This window comes from Centruroides sculpturatus, unplaced genomic scaffold (genome assembly GCF_000671375.1).
Source record: "Centruroides sculpturatus isolate CEXI.00-Female unplaced genomic scaffold, Cexi_2.0 scaffold670, whole genome shotgun sequence".
NCBI lineage: Eukaryota > Metazoa > Arthropoda > Arachnida > Scorpiones > Buthidae > Centruroides > Centruroides sculpturatus.
Window position 1 is genome coordinate 230,433 of NW_019384923.1, and position 20,059 is coordinate 250,491.

The 20,059-nt window shown below is 31.6% G+C and overlaps 1 protein-coding gene across 1 annotated transcript; it reads left to right on the forward strand.

Annotated features, from left to right (window-relative positions):
• The first annotated feature begins 7,204 nt into the window (after positions 1 to 7,204).
• LOC111631887 lies at positions 7,205 to 19,677 on the forward strand. The gene is made up of 3 exons (XM_023376223.1): positions 7,205 to 7,398; positions 16,724 to 17,881; positions 18,484 to 19,677. Exon 2 carries the CDS (start codon positions 16,783 to 16,785, stop codon positions 17,866 to 17,868), a length of 1,086 nt encoding a protein of 361 aa, XP_023231991.1. The 5' UTR covers positions 7,205 to 7,398; positions 16,724 to 16,782; the 3' UTR covers positions 17,869 to 17,881; positions 18,484 to 19,677.
• Positions 19,678 to 20,059: the final 382 nt, after the last annotated feature.

The following is a 20,059-nucleotide window of genomic DNA, read 5'->3' on the forward strand; positions in this document are numbered from 1 at the left end:
AATATTTTTTTTATCAAAAACGAATTTTTTTGAAATTTTCTCCAATTTGATTCCATAATCAGTTTCAATTGTTCCTTTGAATGTATTATTTAAAAATCTAAAAGCCAATCTTTCAAAATTGCTTTTTCATGTTTTTATAGAATGAGCCATAGAGCTGGTAACACTTTTGTCTTTATTATGATTTAATGCAAAAATCTTTGCTGTTACATGTTTGCACTGACCATGGATCCTTGCACTTGCGCGTTGTTGTAACTATTTTTCTATCTGCTGATAACTGAAAACTAATTTGTAATAAAAAATAATTCACAAACCGTGGTATGAAACATTTTTATTAAAGAAAAGTTCAACAGTTATTAAGTATATATTATTAAGTTATTAAGTATATAGCTTAATAAAAACAGCGATATACAACGTTGTTTTGTTGTCAAGCAATTCGTCCTTTTTGTTTATTGCAGAGATGTTACGCCGACATCTAANAAATCTTCTTTCTTCAGGACTCCTTTTTCTATGTGAAGTGTTTTGTATTTTTCTAGGCCAAACTCCATTTTTATGTCCTTGGTGTATGAATGTGTGATTTGTAGGAGTTGATGAAGTTGCTTTTGTGTGGATGCATAAAGTTTTATGTCATCCATGTACATGAGATGTGACAGTGTAAACTATGTTGTTTCTTCATGTCTCATATTGTAACCATACTGTGTGTTGTTTAACATGGATAATGGGTTCAGGGCTAAGCGGAACCAGAGATTAATAAACAAAAGAGCTATAAAGTATTAGCAAAAATATAATGTCCAACACTAATAGAACCTCTTTACTTACGATATCTTTAAATTAAAATTAGTAACTGATTTTGTTACCATCTTTGATAACGAGCCGAAAAATACAATTAGGCATTGAATGAATCAAAAATTGCAGTCATTCTTGTGTAATATTCTCCCATGCCTCCATGAGAGCATCCTTTAATTCAGTGACAGTCCTGTATTGCTTTCCTCTGCTATACATTTTGAAAGCCAAGACACCCCAAAAATTTTCAATTGGGGTGTAAATCTGCACTGAGGGAGGCCAGTCCAAAAGTCAGACATTCTTGCTCTGAAAAAGGATAATGTTGATTTTGATAGATGGAAGCTTGCATTATTCTGCATGTATTCAGTCTGGCAATTTTTTGTCCATAAGTTTGGAGCTGCCTTCATACAAGCTGCAGATAAGTTTGAGAGTTGTTTCAACCTTCAATAAATACTGGATCTGTCTTTCCATTCCTCCAATCTCTGCCCAAGTCATGAGTGTACCACCACTAGCCACTCTTTGAGTGGTCGGTGATGGTACACCGCTTTTAATCTAGTCTTTTGCCTGACCTATGAAACTTGTAAAGTACTATTTGATTTTTTTATACGATAAAGAACTATGTGCTAGTAAGACATTTGGGACTATCGCCGAACTTTACGACCATTAACCTAACGGGTACTTTACGCAGGTTCACAGTTGGTATGCCAGGCCTGGGCTTACGCATGCTCAGGAAATAACTATGTACACAGGTTAGTAAGGAACTCAAATATTTAATATTAACTCAATTATTCACTATGTACAAGTTAGTAAGAATCAAAAACAATTTATTCAATGAAAAGAAACAATTCAAAAAACCCGACAAAAATAATACAATTTACTTACTATAACTTATGAACTATTCCCCCTTAGAACTTGACAATGTCAACCAATTAAACTATGTACAAAGAATCTTACAAATTATAATCCTATCCATCACCTCAATACTAGGAACCTTTTCCTTTATCCACTTTTCTTCAAATTACTCCTATAGCTATCCTCAAGACTTGCTTCCACTCTCGCTTTGGAATTCACCTTGCTCTATCCCTGACTGGGGCTCACCTCGCTTGTCTTTTCTGGTTGTACTCATTTTATACTCTGAGGTGACGTCACAATTATGTCTGGAATCACTCCCCTCATTTACATACTTAACTTCTAACAATAAATTTGCATGTCTTTTCCTGTGCAGTGTAGTTTCTGACATTTCTCGCAAAATCCTTTATGTTATTCTTTTTTCTTACATATTTGGGATGTTTATTTTATTAAGGTTTAGCGAGTTCTCTACTTTGTGCGTGTGGAGTGTCCCCCCCCTTCTTTCAAACTTCCGCCTGGAAGCGCAAGTGCCCATTAGTTTCCCTACGGCGCTTCATCTAGTTGGTGAGTTGGTTTTTTCCTTTGTCTCTTTTTGTTTCTTTTTCGTTACTAAGGTGAATGGTGAGGAAACCTTTGTTTTAACTAAACATAAATCCCAAACAAAAATAGAATAAAAAGCAAAATAAAAATTAAATAATAATAATACAGCTCGGACTTAGTTCCTTACAAACTTAAAACCATCAGGTTCATTGAGATTCCAATTTTTCTTATCCTTCCCTTCTTTCAAAGTTGTTTCTGGCAAACTGTAATCAAATTGTATGTGTTTCTCTTTGAGCTGGTTGTCTGTATTCATTTTGATGAAAGAAACATTGTTGATCTCAAAACATTGTGTACTGTTGATTTACTTGCAGCTCAGCTTTAATAATTCATTTTGATTTTTTCAATGAATGTGTTTTCTTGCAGTGCGCATGGAACAATTGCACGTCGTTCTCTAGGTATTGTTGAACTCTTGCACTCACTGTTTCATTTTCCTGTTTGTTGCTCCTTATTATTGAGATATTTTGAGATTGTTGAATGAGGTCTTCTCAAATCTTTAGGAATCCAAGTTACTTTTTACAATTCCTGGTGAAATACATCAATTTTCATCTTCTCCTCTACAGTTAGGTCCTTCCCATGTTCCATTTTTAATAGTAAGGTACTATGCAATTTACTAAATCTTCTTTTCCACTTGTTGGTTGTATTTTTATGCAAATTTCATGGATTCTAACCATTACTTTTTTGAAATTAATTCTAATACATGTTCTATTAATGCTGAACATCCTATTTTTCATGATAATATCTAACTTTTTTGTTTATTAATCATTTTTTTCCAAACTTGTGCAATAATTATTGATATTTTGCTATCAAACATACTAGAAAATTTCTAAGTTCTATGTTCACTGTATGTTCTATTATTGTTGGAAGGACTGTAGGTGCATTTACTTTTCACATCAGATAGCTTAAAACCCCAAATCTAAGTTCAAGAGGTAAAAAAGCTCCCAATTTTAAGTTAGAGTTTTGATTTAACAAATTTAATACTCAATTTTTCCATGGTAGTAAGTTTCTCATTACCAAGACATTTCTCAAATCTGTTCACAGATTGTTACGAAAATTGTATACAGTTTATGGCACTTTTGAGTGCCTTGTCAAGCTATCTGCTTGTCTGAGTCAGAATGTCAGTAAAAGGATGCCAATGCAAAGGAACAAACTGCTTACTTTACTAGACTTTGTTCTCTTGTGTATGCGTTTTTTTCTAACAGGATTTGCCTGGATTCTGTTTTAAAATATTTTTGATTCATTGACTGTAATTACATTAGACTAAATGAAAAGCAACACAAAATCAATTTTGTTAAGTGAAACCGATTTGGTATATTTAATTGATTCCAACTCACTTGTCAGTTTTGTAGTCTATTTTGTGTAAAAAGTAAAAAAAAAAAAAACTTTATATGTTGAGTCAATCAAAAGCAATTGTTTGTATTATTAGACAAAAATTATACCCAAATTTTAAAAATTTAAGAAAACTATCTATTTTAAAACCATATATAAACATTGTATTACTAATCATCCAACTATCGGCCAAATTAATCGGGCAGAAATTATGCTACAAATATCAATTAGAAATTATATGATTAGAACAACTAGAGGTAGACATTAGGTGCCATCTCTTAATGAAAGTAGTAACTATAATTTACCTTTAAATTTAAAATAGCCTGGAAGAAAAGAAAGTATCCAGAACAGGAGTTGAGGTTTATCCAACAGTTACCCAACACATCATCTGGGTAACTGTTGGATGATATCTAAAGTTTAAATGTATCCGGAAGGGAGGAATTGCTCAGAGGTCTGGGTGGCGTAACTGGTCAGTGCACTGCATGGTAAGCAGAGGGTATGGATTCAACTCCTAGGTATACCTATCTCTAGTTGTTCGAATCAAGTAATTTCTAATTAACATCTGTAGCATAATTTCTGCCCAATTAATTTGGCTGATGGTTGGATGATCATTTTAAAATTTTCCAAATTTAAACACTGCAATAACAAAAATGAATAATTTGTTTTTTAAATAATTTCCAAAACACACTTTTGCTCACCAGTAACTAAGTGGATAAAACCACCAAACACTGGTAGTTGGCCATGAGTTTTTGCCTCATCAGTGGGTTGGCCTAGTGGAGTTTTCTGGGTTTTTTTTTCACTTTTATAACACCTAAATAGGTATTACTTTCCTAAAAAGACCTCTTGGGTGGCATTCCTCTTTGGCAGACTGCCTGTGTTGCATTCCCTTAAACAAATAAACTGATAAACCCAAACAAAACAACTTTCAAACTAATGGGTAGAAATGTGTATAAAATACCATTAATGACCATTAATTATATTAGTGACACGTAAAAAATGAATGACCTTTTTGATTGACCCAATATTTAATGTTTAAACTACTTACCTTGTTGCATAGAGCTTTGAACTTTTGTAATTTTAGTGGCTTTTTTCTTCACGTGGGTTTGAGATAGACAATTACAGCCAAATGATTGCCAGATTAGATCAGGCTATGTTACTGATGCTATTAAATGGTAATTTGGCCTAGAGATAATCAGAAATGGCACCTAATCCCTAAATTTAATAAGTAGTAATATAAACTAATCTAATCTGGCAATTGTTTAGCTTTAATATAATTATTGGGTTTAGAGATGTTTACGTTTGAGATAGACAATGTTATTTTGTCTGTTTTCTAATGTAATCAATGCTTTTCATACATTCCTTCCCTTAAAAATTGTTGCATGAACTTTAGCTGTTAGGTTAACAGCCACATTTGAAACATTATTTTTGCATGTGGAGTAGCCATTTACTATGGTGTTTAGTAGTGGCAACACAGATAATATAAAATGAAAATGAAACTTGCATTCTGTCGTTTCAAAACCCCATTGTTCTCTTGCTTTGGCACTTGGCAAAACCTGAAATTTCGAAGCCCTGTTGATTTATCAATATTAATTAAAATATATTATTTCTAGTTGTTGTATTTATTGCTGTTGTAAACAAGGTAAAAACCGTTTGCAGAAAAAGTGCTCTACTTGCCTGCCTCTGCTCATAACGATTAACAATTTAGTATAAAAAGCAATGCAATTACAATAAATAATGTACATAAATATGTACGATTATACATAAAATGTGCCGCTTGCTTGCCAAATCGATTAACTCCATAAAACAAAAAGGGGTGAAAAGTGACAAAGTAATATATGTTCTTTTTTAAAATTCCTTGTAAAACATAAATTCAAATATACATTATAGAATGTATTATTGTAGATGTAGCTTTTGACATGAATCGAGTTTAGAATTAGAAAAAACAGTAATACTAACAAGTGCATTGAACTCTACTGAAAATGATAAAATCATAACATATATAGAAGATGGTGAAGTTAAGTATACAACATGTATATGATAGCATAGTTAAGATATGATCGTTATTATTATTATTATTATTATGATTTTGGTGTTATTGAGGGAGTTAATCGATTTGGCAAGTGAAAAACGTAATAACAACAAATTCAGTCTTGACATTAGTGTACATTTTTTATTAAAGATGTCTTCTTTGTCAGTTGTATTTGAGTTCCATCGTGTCGATTTTTTACTTAAATTTTTATAAGAATCATGTTTAATAGAAGGAATGAAAAAAGTTATCTTTAGTTTTACCTATCTTGATATAATGGGAATAACTTTTTTTTTTTCTGAATACAATTGTAACCAAAATTAAAACAATGGTTCAATATTCCACAAGTATACTTACTTCTGCGCCAGTTGGTCAGTAACTAACTAATTTCTTTTACTTACTTTTTGTGATAAGATAACATTAAATAATTTACCGTTATCTACTCAGCACTGGTCAGCGCACACTGCGATTGCAATGCTGTGGTATGCGCTGGTGGATTAACGTTACAGTATGGAGTTAATTAGATTCTTCTGAAATAAATAAAATTTTTTCAATGGCCAATAAAATTTTGTCATTAAGTGGTATCAATCCTTATTATTATGAAAACTTATTATGAATATAAAAAGTTACGAGTATATCAAGTGCTTTCACACTAAAATTTTATAAAATTTGAAATGTGGAGTTAATCAATTTTGTTTGTAAATGGCTCAAATATGCAATTTACTTGTGTTTCTTGATATAATTGTTACAAAATATGGAATGTTATAATGGCAGTAAACAGAAAGAGAGCTGTGTGGACAGATGGGTATAAGAACAGAATGTAATACAGATGTGTAGGATTATTGCTAGAGTGAGCTACATCATGCCTTTTGAATATAGGACAATAAGTTCCTAAAAGGAGGAGAGAGATCCTCATCCCTGAGAATTGCAAGGTCATTCAGTTTTTTGAAATTGGTAATGATTTGTAACTTAGTACATACATCATGTAGGATGGAATATAGTGAAAGCTGAAATGTATTATAGTTTCACACTTGTCAAAGTCATACAGTATATAAGTTTCTCTGCAATCATCAATCTGCATCAGGATATTAGATCTTTAAAACTGATTTATATTATATATTTACCAGCAACATATTATCACACTAGAAAATAAGATTTATTGATACTTTATGTGTTTATATGCCAGAAAGCAACTTGCAAGTGGTTCTGAGCATATGTAAGAGCATTTGTTTTTCTTGAAGGTGGCAAGAACTTGACCTAAAACATGATTCCATCATTGATTTTGATGGTGTGACGATGAGAAAAAGATTTGACAGATCATATTTTCTGTGATACGATTGTGACTTGTCAAATGCAGATTGCTAATAAGTTGCAAATTTATTCAAATGAGGCATTCCATTTGGTTTTGAGTGATGAGCTGTATCATGTAAACCAGTCTTTAAGCAATATTCATCTGAGATAAACATGTCAATTTTTGACCTCAGTTATAATATTTAACCACCTATTTTTAGACCATATTCATTAGTTGAATCAGTCTTATTGTTGCTAAAAAAAATAATTGTTAATTATGCTTAGTTTGAACATTAAATATATTTTGTTAACTTTATAACATTTTTTTTTACAGACACAAGATACTAATACTGTAAGTGCTAGAGGGATTTGTGAGAACAACAGAGATGATATCAATGGACAAAATGGCAACAATATCAATGTAGTGTTTGTGCCTGTTGTTGTTAACTACGTACCTGTTTTAAAATCTATTCTTCTGAAACCTGCAAATGTTCCCAGTAAAAATCAAGTGGAATTTGAAAACAAAGGTATTGGTTACATTTTGATTTATTCTTAGGCTGCGTTCGGATGGGTTGCTTTGTTGTGCCATCAGGTTATAACTGTTCATCTCTCTCCATTGAAATCCTTGTATTTTGAAGCTCTCACACTGGCATTAGAGGTGCGTGTTGGTGGCAATGGAGGAAATGTAGATCTTCACCAAAAATAGCATGGGACTTTTTACATGACTCACTTTCTAGTGACACTTCTGAGCCATTGGTACATGACTGAGTTGCCCATCTGAAAGTAGGCTTGATCAAAGAGTGTGAATATTGATCTTATTGAATTTTATATTAATACATTATCTTACTCATTTGCGTAATGTAACATACTTTTCTATTGCTATGAGAGATTCTGATGTAGACCGTTGCAAATTTTTCTTCACTTAATATTTGACTTCATATCATTTACTGATGTACTATATACTGATTTCCACGTGTATTATGGCTCCTAATAATGTACAGAATTGAGAAATTTTCTTACAAATTTTGAAGGAATTAGTTATCATCAAATGACATATTCTAGCTAAATCACAAAACTAAAATGTATAATGAAAGTCTGTCCTTCATGCTTACTAACTCTGTACAATTAAACAATCCAAGACCTTAAAGAAGTGAAGGAGTCAACATTTAATTCAAGACATATTCCAGCATCAGATCTTACTTTTTTTTTTTTTTTTTTTTTTGAATGTTTTAAATGCCCCTAAAGCTGGAGTGATATCATGTTATATTCAAATTAATTAAGAAATAAAAACAAATTAACTGATTGATTGACTATACAAAGACACCAATATAGACCCCGAGTGCAAGTTACTCACACATCGCCCTGGTGGCAAATATTTACATAACACATAGGAGTTCGCTAATATATATGCATTGTATCTGAAACATATTGAAAACTGTACCTACTGCAGTAAATCACTTACTAGTTTTTAATTTGTATTTTTGTTATAATATTAAAAAGGAGAAAATGAAATGTAAATCGTTCTGTGTTTGGAAATTATCTATTAAGGTTACGTTACCTGAATCATTTAAAGAAAGTTATCCGGAAACAAGAGAAAACAGTGACTGTACAGAAATTTAAACCGAGAAACCGTCATCAGTTCAACATCAAATTCAATTTTATTCCTACTATAAATCTGCTTATACTGCAAAAACTGGAGGAGGGAGATATTGTTATAGCTGATAGAAGGTTTCCTCAAATTAAATCGAGTGTCAAAAATAAAAATCCTATTTTAATTATGCCATCTTTCTCAAAACCAAATCAAAAGCAGTTTAGTGGTAATGAAATGGAGGACACATACAAAATTGTTTGTGTAAGAATTCACGTCGAGAGAGCTATTCATAGAATTAAAATTTTTGAAATATTGAATCGCAGATTACCAATTTCACTTCTATATGTAGATAAAATATTGTTTGTGCAATATTAATAAATCTGCAGCCTCCAATTATAAATGAGAGAAATTCTTTTATTGTGAAAACACTATAAAACTATATACTTAAATACTATTTACAATCACAGCTAAATAATAATTATGGTAGAACATTTGCATCTTCTCTAATAGTGAACAAATGAATGTCTCATCTTTCTTTACTTTAAGTACAGTGATATCCCAAACTTACTCGATAGGTGGGACCAAGCGATAACCGTGTAAGTCAAATTCGCGTAAGTCGGGGTATAATTTTGCAATTTGTCTAAAATCCAAGTCGGATGTATGTAAGCTAATAAATGTTCTCGTTAATCTTATCTCGTCTTTTGATTCGTTCACGGTTACAAGAAATCACCACATAGAGTCTCTCGAGTCTTCGTAGATATAACAAACACAGAAATAAATAACACAAAATAAATTGTAGCTATGTGTTGATTCCGCGCGACACATTCGAACATGTAAGCTGAAGAATAGTGTGGGGGAAGTGAGTAATCGAGAGCTGCAAGGCACTCAAACAAAAGACGAATCGACTAGATTTGAAAATCGCGTAACTCTGGGTTTGCGTAAGTCGAGGTATTACTGTATTACATTTTGTATATTACTATAGATAAAGAAGTAAGAAAATTGAATATTTGTTACATATAAAGCTAATTGGATTTGTGTATAATACATACCATTCTGTTTTAAATAAACTTTAGAATTTTTGAACTCTAAATATTTTACAAATACCTTATTTCTCTTCATATTAGCAAAATTTGTATCTTTACATGTGTAAGAGCATTTAATTTCGAGTAAGCTTATTTTATTTCTTTTTATGCATATTCCATCAGGGCTTACACAAATCCAGGGAGCTTCATTACAAATGATAACTCCTGCATTGATTATTCTAATATTTTTTTTATCAAAAACGAATTTTTTTGAAATTTTCTCCAATTTGATTCCATAATCAGTTTCAATTGTTCCTTTGAATGTATTATTTAAAAATCTAAAAGCCAATCTTTCAAAATTGCTTTTTCATGTTTTTATAGAATGAGCCATAGAGCTGGTAACACTTTTGTCTTTATTATGATTTAATGCAAAAATCTTTGCTGTTACATGTTTGCACTGACCATGGATCCTTGCACTTGCGCGTTGTTGTAACTATTTTTCTATCTGCTGATAACTGAAAACTAATTTGTAATAAAAAATAATTCACAAACCGTGGTATGAAACATTTTTATTAAAGAAAAGTTCAACAGTTATTAAGTATATATTATTAAGTTATTAAGTATATAGCTTAATAAAAACAGCGATATACAATGTTGTTTTGTTGTCAAGCAATTCGTCCTTTTTGTTTATTGCAGAGATGTTACGCCGACATCTAAAATTATTTGAAAGTGCAAATTAGCAATTTAAATGTAAAAAAATACCTTAATACAAATATAATATGAGTAATATTATATTTGTATTAATTTGAATTAATATTAGTGATTTTCATTTGGGTTAGGCACGTAGCTGTAACTGTGTTTCTTCCATCGTTTCTAATTTCTTTAATTGCAGTTACATACTTAGCCGTTGCAAGTAAAATTGCTTCCTTCCATCTCAAAGGTGGAAAAAGTTGTCTGTATGGACTGGTTGAAACCACATGTTAAAATTATATCAGGCATTATTGACTAAAAGAAAAAAATTACACTCAAGTTAAGGAAAGTTTTGTTTTTTAATTGTGTATTTTATTAAAACATTTTAAAGTTGGTAAGTTGAAATGAACAATTTTTACTTGATTTTCTGTACCAAGAAACCCTTTCATTCTTTCTTTGGTAAGGGTTCATATTGAGAAGAAACCCTTTAGATTTTTTCCTATATGTTATATATTTATTTATTTTTTTATTTATTTAGTACAAGTGTAAGCTCTGTATGTACGGGCTCTTATAACTGAAATCACAAACTGTAATAAATAACAATACAAAAGACAAATTAATACAACAATATAACGCGTGACAATTAGACTGAAAAGAAAAACTACAAGACAACACCATGTTAATATCATCCGAAACAATAATAGCATTTATATTCTTATAAATAAAATACATAAATAAAACAAATGAAAAAAACGGCAGCGAATGGTCGGCATAAACAAAATATAATAAATAAAAGAAAAGAAAAAAAGTAAGCCATTACCTGCAAAAGAGTAAACAATTATTTAAAATACGCCCAAAAGCGCCGACCATAAACGCTGCCAACTCTCAAACACTAAATCGTTCACTTAAATAGTTAATTTACACCTCCTGGTGGTAAGCATCTGAAAAGGAAAAATTTCTTAATCTTAACAAATAAATAGTCAATCATTTAACTTAGTTACAAAACTATAAATACAATAATATTTATCCCAGTCCTGCAGCAACCGTTTATATGCTTGAACCGAAAAACAATCTTCACCATAACACTTTTGTCTGAGTGCAGTCAACGCCTTACATTCCGTTATTACATGAAAAGCGTCAAAATTAACAGTAGTATTACAAAATTCACAGTAGTCCATACATGGACTTAACATTCTTCTAATCATATTACATCTCACATATAATACTGCTTGTGTAATACAAAAAGGTCTTTCTAAATTCAGATAGGTCATCGACCCTCATTCATTAAAAACATCCATATACCATTTATTATATTTGTAATTAATCGCCTTGTTTTTAAACTCAGTTACATAATTAGTCACCAAACTCATTAAAAAATCTGAAGTCTCAATTTCATTTAACATTATCGGATCCTTTCGATAACCAGATTTCTGCAACAGAGACACAATTTGATCTCCCCACAATACTCTTTGGGAAATTAAAAATATTTTAGCAGACCCTGTAAGTTTACTAGCAGACTGCTTACGTAACCATTTTAAATTATTTTTTATTATATTAAAATAAAGGGGGACTCTTTGAAACTCCAAATATATAATATACGATGGAATCCATCTCTTTAGAGAATATAAACGCTTAATAAAATTAATTTGTATATTATCNATACAAAAAGGTCTTTCTAAATTCAGATAGGTCATCGACCCCCATTCATTAAAAACATCCATATACCATTTATTATATTTGTAATTAATCGCCTTATTTTTAAACTCAGTTATATAATTATTCGCCAAACTCATTAAAAAATCTGAAGTCTCAATTTCATTTAACATTATCGGATCCTTTCGATAACCAGATTTCTGCAACAGAGAGACAATTCGATCTCCCCACGATACTCTTTGGGAAATTAAAAATATTTTAGCAGACTCTGTAAGTTTACTAGCAGACTGCTTACGTAACCATTTTAAATTATTTTTTATTATATTAAAATAAAGGGGGACTCTTTGAAACTCCAAATATATAATATACGATGGAATCCATCTCTTTAGAGAACATAAACGCTTAATAAAATTAATTTGTATATTATCATCTTTATCTCTCCAATCAAAGCCCCAAATTTCGGATCCATATAACACTACTGATTGAATAAATGACTCAAATAATTTTAATTTATCTTTCCAACGTACCAATCTACCAGATACACAAGCTTTCATAATCTTATCAATTCCAAAGGTCACTTTACTGTGAATATACTTTAAATGTTTTAAAAAACGCCCATTAGACTGGAAAACTACACCCAGATACTTGTACTCATCAACAACGTCTATTTTGCGATTTTGTAAAAACCAATTCTCATTCTTAGAATGTTTTCCTCCATTTCGGAATACCATTATTTTAGATTTGTCAATGTTAACAGACAGTTTTAACTCCTGTAGTGTGTGTCCTAAAAAGTCAATCATTCTCTGTAGACCTATAGGCGAATCTGCCATAACAACCAAATCATCTGCATATGTCAAAATTTTCACCTCCGTTCCTAAAAGGTCAATGCCCACCAAATTAGAGTCATTCAATTTACTTACAAGTGGATACAAATATAAATTGAACAATATTGGGCTCAATACACAACCCTGTTTCACACCTTTTAACGTGAAAAAAAGATCAGTCGTACCTTCCTTAGTAGACACGCACGCCTCTGTATTAGTATACAACTGAATCAAAAAGTTTACAAATTTATAGCTCAACCCAATCTTCAGAAGTTGACTCCATAAAAGATCTCTATCCAACGAATCAAATGCCGCCGTCAAATCAACGAAGAAAGCGTAAAATTTACCTCGTTTCTTCCTTAAAGACTTCTGTATTAAAGCATGTAAAACAAAAATATTATCCAATGTCGAAAAACCAGCCCGGAAACCAGCCTGGAAATCAGAAAATATCTCAAACTTATTCAGCCAAGATATCAAACGCATACATAAAATTTTACAGAAAACTTTAGATATTGTCGGTAGTAACGAAATTGCTCTATAATTATCAGGTAAATCTCTAAGACCCTTTTTAAATATAGGAATAATCTTACATATGCGCCAGTCTAAAGGAATCATCCCTGATTGATAAACATTGTTAAACAGACCTACCATATATCCAATCAGATCTGGGAAATTCTTATATAGTTCCACCGGTATCCCATCAATACCTGGAGCAGTACCATTTTTCATAGAAGCTAGAATCTTTTTGACTTCCTGTTCTGTTATCTCCGTATCCAACAGCTCGTCCTGCCAATTCATACACCAATTATATATAGACATATCAGGTAAATATTTACTAGAATGAAATTTCTTTGAAAAAAAAGCTACCCAATCAAGATCTGGAAGCTCCCTGTATTTACTCTTAACAAAGAAATTAATAAATCGCCAGAACTGCTTACTATCACCAGACGCCAAATTCTTATTGATCTTCTGCAAAAAAAGCTTTTTCTTAGCTCTACATAAATTGCAAGTCACATTACGTTCTTTAACAAAATTTTTAACTGCAACACTATTTCCACACTTTGACCGTCTCATCCTATTCAACGCCTGATTTCTTCTTGCAATACTCAACTTACAATCCATATCAAACCACACAAAATTGGAAAATCCAATTGGCCTTTGACACCAATCTGAAAACGAAGATTTAATTAAATGAGTTAAACCTTCCAACGTTAATACTGACTGACTCTGAATCGCACCTAATAGTTCCCTATACTTATAATTTATCTTCTCACTACCTTCTTCCCTCCAAAAAATTCTCTCACTCTTACTCTTATACTTCTTAAATGATTTTCGAATTTCCTTCTTAGATTTACAATCTAAGACTACACTTATCGGAAAATGATTACTATACACTTTATCTAATACAGAAAAACTTGTTACAATAGATAATCTATTTAACTTAACCAAAGCCAAATCAATTACAGAGGAGCCTATATCACTCACATATGTATAATAACCTTTAGATATAGATGAACCTCTACCATTTAAAACAATATATCCCGCCTCTTCACAAAAATCTAACACCAATTTTCCACGATTATTTAATACTGTATCTTTTGATGACCTCAACATCCAATCCTGATCAATATTCTCATTACTTTCATAAATCCATTCCTGCAGTTCTACTCCAATGCGAGCATTAAAATCACCAATTAAAAAGTCTATCTTATAACAATTAACCAACCTAGCTACCTCTGTCCAAATAGAATTCCATAATGCAGGTCTTATATACATAAAACAGAAAGAAATTACTATAGGCCCTATAGACAATTCCACAACAATCCAATGCCTATCTTTTTCCAAGATATTTACTTTCCAAGAGTTAGACAATAACAACAACCAGCCACCAATACAGCGCCCTCTATCAGCCTCTCGATAACCTGCCTCCGAAAAAACAGAAAATTTATCCATATTTTGCAAATTGGGAATAGCAGACCTGCCATCCCACCACGTTTCCATTAAAAAAATTATATCAAAAGTATACAAAAAATTCCAAAAAGAGATAGGCTTATTTACAATACCTTCACAATTCCATGAAAGTACCGACGTACCTATTCCCAGTCAAGTTGACATTTGTTCTTCCATTTTCTTAGAAACTATATTATATTTATAAATTTTATTATCAACTTTAACCGCATTTCTATTATTTAAATAAGTAATTGAAGCACCCAATCTCTTTTTTTCTCTTGCAAAATCATTCATTATTTTCCTTATGTCTCTAGTTAAAGGAGGAAGGTCATCCATTATAAATATCCTCGTTCCTTTTAATTTAAATGCCGCTCTTTTAATCTTACATTTATCACCATAGTCAAAAAAACTACAGTAAATCAACCTAATACTATCTTTCCGTTGTTGACCCAATCTATAGCACTGCTCTAAACGAACATTATCAACACTTAATTTATTTTGAAAAAATTCCAATACTACATCTTTAACTTGTAAGTTATCATCTTCCGACTCAGGCAAACCAGAAATTATTAAATTATTACGCCTTAAAAAACACTCAAACCGCTCCTGACTTAATGTAAACTCGGCCATTTTGTTTTCCAAATCTATTCTATCGTCCGATAGAATCTTACCGGTATCGTATGTAAATTTTTTCTCTAAATCTTCTAATCTAGTTTCTATATTAACAATAGCTTCGTCCAAATTTTCTACCCAGGAGTAGATTCTATCAATCCTAGCAATCATTCCTTCCAATTTCTTATTCTGCTTTAAATTTAGCTGAATAAGTAACGATATCCCATCCTTAATATCAAATTCTCCTTGAAGTAACTCCAAGATACTCGTCTCCTCCAATGGGTCAGAATGAAAAATCTTAGATCTACTATCTGACTGACTTACAGGTGAATAAGTCTTCCTTTTAGACATGACGAAACAAACCAGTGAGCTTACTTAAATAGTTAATTTACACCTCCTGGTGGTAAGCATCTGCAAAAGAGTAAACAATTATTTAAAATACACCCAAAAGCGCCGACCATAAATGCTGCCCTATATGTTATATAAATACTTGCCGCTAGGGTAGCGTGCGAGTAACTTGCACTTGGGGTCTATATTGTGGTGTGACGGGTTAATGGAAACCATATTATGCAAATAATACACCATGTATTAACACCAATTTCAATTAATGATAAAGGAAATTATTTATTTACAGTTAACATACAAATTATTCAAAATACATGAACTTGAAATCATTTGTAATATTACAAGTTAACCGTTTTGGAGTACAAAATTCTAAACCGTTCCCTTTTTTTTCTTTTTAGTTTACAAAGCTCATATATCCGGTTACGCGTGCGGGTCCCAAAACCGGCCAGTACACAATTCGTTAGGATTGTATTATAATACTAATTATAACTAACTTAAAATAAAGACTAATATAACCTAGGTTAGATAAAGAATACAGAAAGGTCATGTTAGAAAGAAATCCTTTATTTGTACAACAAGTTGGGCAATTTTTCGACGTCTACCACGATGAATTTAGCATATACTACCTGACTGCACGGACACATTTCCTTCTCTCACGTGGTTCTCCCCTCGCTTGCTTCTCCAAGAATGAACAAAGAAGACCAGTCTTTCTATGCTGCCTTGTTAGTCGATACCCATTTCGGCCCAAAACTAGCCAGAAGGTACATATAGGTTGGAAGAGTTAAAAAAGGAAAAATTGTGCGGGTTATTTACGTAGATGGAGAAGTTACAGATAACTTAGAATATTAGCGAATAAAACATATATATACATGGTGGGATACACCACAATATCATACAGAGTTATGTAATATGATAAATCGGTAAAACTTTACCTAGGTGGACCCGATGGTCGCACTTCCGGAATCTCAACTACGGGTGCGAGATGAAGTACGATCAAAATAATATATTAATATGCAATATTTTGAGTTTGAGATTAAATGCTACTAATGTATCTTAGTGAAATTTTATAATAGTGTTAATTAATTTTGAAATTTTTTTATTTTTATAGAATTTAAAATTATAATTAATAGAAATTGTTTTAATATTTTTATAACAAAAATGTCAGAAGTTGAGAAAATTTCCGAAGAATTTTGGAGAAAGTGCACTTCTAGAGATTTTTTTCGCATGATGGACTCGGAATTTGAAGAAATAGACATTGATCAGAGAATAGCATCAGATTTTAAGTTTGCCGTTAAGCTTGGAGTGCAACCGATAGAAGCCATCTGTAGTAATTGCTCATTTCGCAGGAAATTATTTTACACAGAACATGATAATTCTGTATGTTTTAGATGTAACGAATGCAAAACGAATAGTTCGCCATTTGACGGTACATTCAAGGGCAAATTCGGGCATGTTTCGTGGGAGTGTATTTTTTCTTTTATATGGCATTTATTATGTATTGAGTGTTCTTTAACTAATACTTGTATGGCAGTTGGCATCAGTACATGTATTTCAATGGATTGGGCTAACTATGTGCGGCTTGTTATGAGGATTTCTGTAAGTAATATGTCAAACATTAAAGTTGGTGGTCCAGGAAAAATAGTTGAAATAGATGAAACTCTAATTATTAAAAGAAAAAACAAAGAAGGTCAGAATTTGAAAGAAACTCTTTGGGTTGTTAGAGGAGTATGTCGTCAAGATAATGCGTGCTTTGTATGCAAAGTGAATGACAGATGCGAACGATCTCTTAACTGGGTAATATCGAAATATGTAAATTCAGAAAGCACTGTCTGTATGGACGACTCGAAAGGAATAGATATTACGCATAAGAGCACGAAACATGCTGAAAATGTCAACCCAGAAACCGATGTGCATATTCAAACAATAAAACGTTTGTGGCGTTGTTTAAAAAATAGAAAAAGTGTGCCCATGCATTTCACTAAAGATTTATCGGATTCTTACTTATATTTCTTTATGTATAAGAAGATGTTCAGATGGGAACGATTAAAACCTGGAGAACGTTTCGAATTATTTGCTAAGCATTTGAGTTGGATTTATCCCGGACCAGGTAACACCCCTATTTGGAAAGAGCCAGAAACTGTGCCTACAGCCCCAGAAATGGACACTGAGAAGAAAGATAATCAGAAAAATGAGAATTTGGAAACGTCATCTAAAAATACAGTTAAATCGTCTTTAAAGAGAAAGGGTGAAGGTTGTAAAAGTTCAGAAGAAACATGTTCAATGTCCAAAGAAAAGAAGAAAGGGAATTAAAACTATGGAAAAAGTGAGTTGAATATTATCGTTTTTAATACAATTTAGTTTATTAATTGCACTATAATTTAGTGAGTTTTTGTAAATTTGATAGTTGTTGTCTTGTTTGTGGACGTGGCATTCACAAACAAGATGACGACTGGAAGTGTGGCCATCGGGTCTACATAGGTAAAAATTTACCTTGGGTTTGAATGATGACCCCTCGTAACTGCTGGCCAAATGGCCAAAACATTTAAGATGTCAGTGTACTGTACTGTAAGTCCAAGGATTGATTCCAAACAGATGGGAAAAATCCAGTAATTATTCAGGGAATGGTTCATTACAGATATATCAAGCCATATCCCTTACCATATGGCTTCCCATTGTGGGTCTGGCCAAACTTATAATGGGTGGGATAAAAGGCCCTTTTAGTGTCCATGGGCAGAGTCAAAAAGACCTGACTGTAGATAAATACTTTGACATGCAGCAATATTTTAAATGTTTCTAGTTTAATTTTTATAGATTATATATTATAAGCATTTTGTGATTTCCAATGTTTTGTTACATTTAAAAGTATTTTCACTCCTTAAATTATTGAGAAATTCAAGTTTTAATTTAGAAACTTTTTTCTGACAGACAGGCCTTTTCGCTGCAACATTTGCCAAAGAAGTTTTAAGTTGAAGGCAGATTTGGCAAGGCACGAGAGACTCCATTCCGACGACACTCCATTCTCTTGTAACATCTGCAAAATGAGGTTTAAACTGAAAACCTATTTAAACAGTCACATGACAATCCATTCTAAAGAGAGACCTTTTCAGTGTAATCTGTGTAAAATGGAATTTAAGAGGAAATCATATTTAATGAAACATCATAAAATGCACATCTTCAAGAAACCATTTCAGTGTAATATATGTAAAATGGGTTTTAAGAGCAAATCGTGTTTAGTACGTCATTCAAAATTTCATTTCGGACAGAAAAATTGATTTTAAATCAAATAAAAAGTGATTTTGTAAATATTTTAAACAATTTATTTTGTGATGTGGATGGCAGATGTGGTTGAGATGTCAACCCACTGCGCTGGGGATTCTAAAGTCTAGATTTGAACTTCAAATTTTCATAGATAGTTTGGCCCAGATATATCATCCTCCGTTGCTAGTCTAGATACACTGGCTGTCCTCATTACATGGGAAACCCGTAATGGGCAAAAAAAGATCATCTTACTGCCTACAGAGTGGAAAGAGTCAAACGAAAAACGATTTAATTTATTTGCGGACATAAACAAATTTTATGTAGTATTTCATGAAAATTTATGGTGTCTACAAATCATTTTAATACTTTTGTTTGATATTTAATTTATTAAATAAAAGTTTGTATTTTATGTAATAATTCTTTGTAGTTTTATAGATTTTTTTTTAGTTTTGTTCATAAATTTGATTACCATTTCTGTTTTTCAAACCATGGTGATGATAAAACAGTTTAACCTTAATTATCATTGAAAATAATGAAATTGTAGCAATCGGCAACATCCGAAAAACTCGATGGATAATATTTAAAGTGACTTTGCAGTACAATATGCCGGGGTTAGAAGTAATTCGAGTTTGTACAATCCGTTGTAACAGTAGGACACTTCATACTGTGGTTATTTAGTTGATTAGTTGTAGACTATGATTCATTAGCTCTATTTTCAAATCAAGTATTCATAAATGTTCTCTAAAGCTTAACACTACATACTTTATGTTGCCATAAAAATAGATCCAATTTAACAGTTTTCTGATTACAGTCTGTAACAAAAGTATAAACACACCTTCTTTTTAAATTAAATTAAATTTATTACTTAACAATAAAAGTTTTATAAGATGATTTTATATTTTAAATTTTACATGATTTATAGAGCTATTTTAGATTTTGACTATAACAAAATTATAAACACAGTATTAATAAATAACAATTAAAAATTGTGTTAATATTTTGAAACTCCACCTTTTGATGAAATGATTTGAAATATTCTATCTGGCATTGAGTTTACTAACTTTCTAATTTTTAGTTTATTTACAATGTTATACTGATTGTTTCCTCCACAGACAGCAAATGTTAGACAGCCACATAGATAGGAATCCCATCGAAAGTCTAGACTTCTAGATGGCCACTCGATTACCTCAATTTATTCTTTTTCAAGCCATTGTTTTGTCGATTTTGAGGTGTGTATGGAAGC

Excerpts from the sequence above, each read along its gene's own strand:
- LOC111631887 (XM_023376223.1), top strand. The coding sequence starts at position 16,783 with ATGATGGACTCGGAATTTGAAGAAATAGACATTGATCAGAGAATAGCA.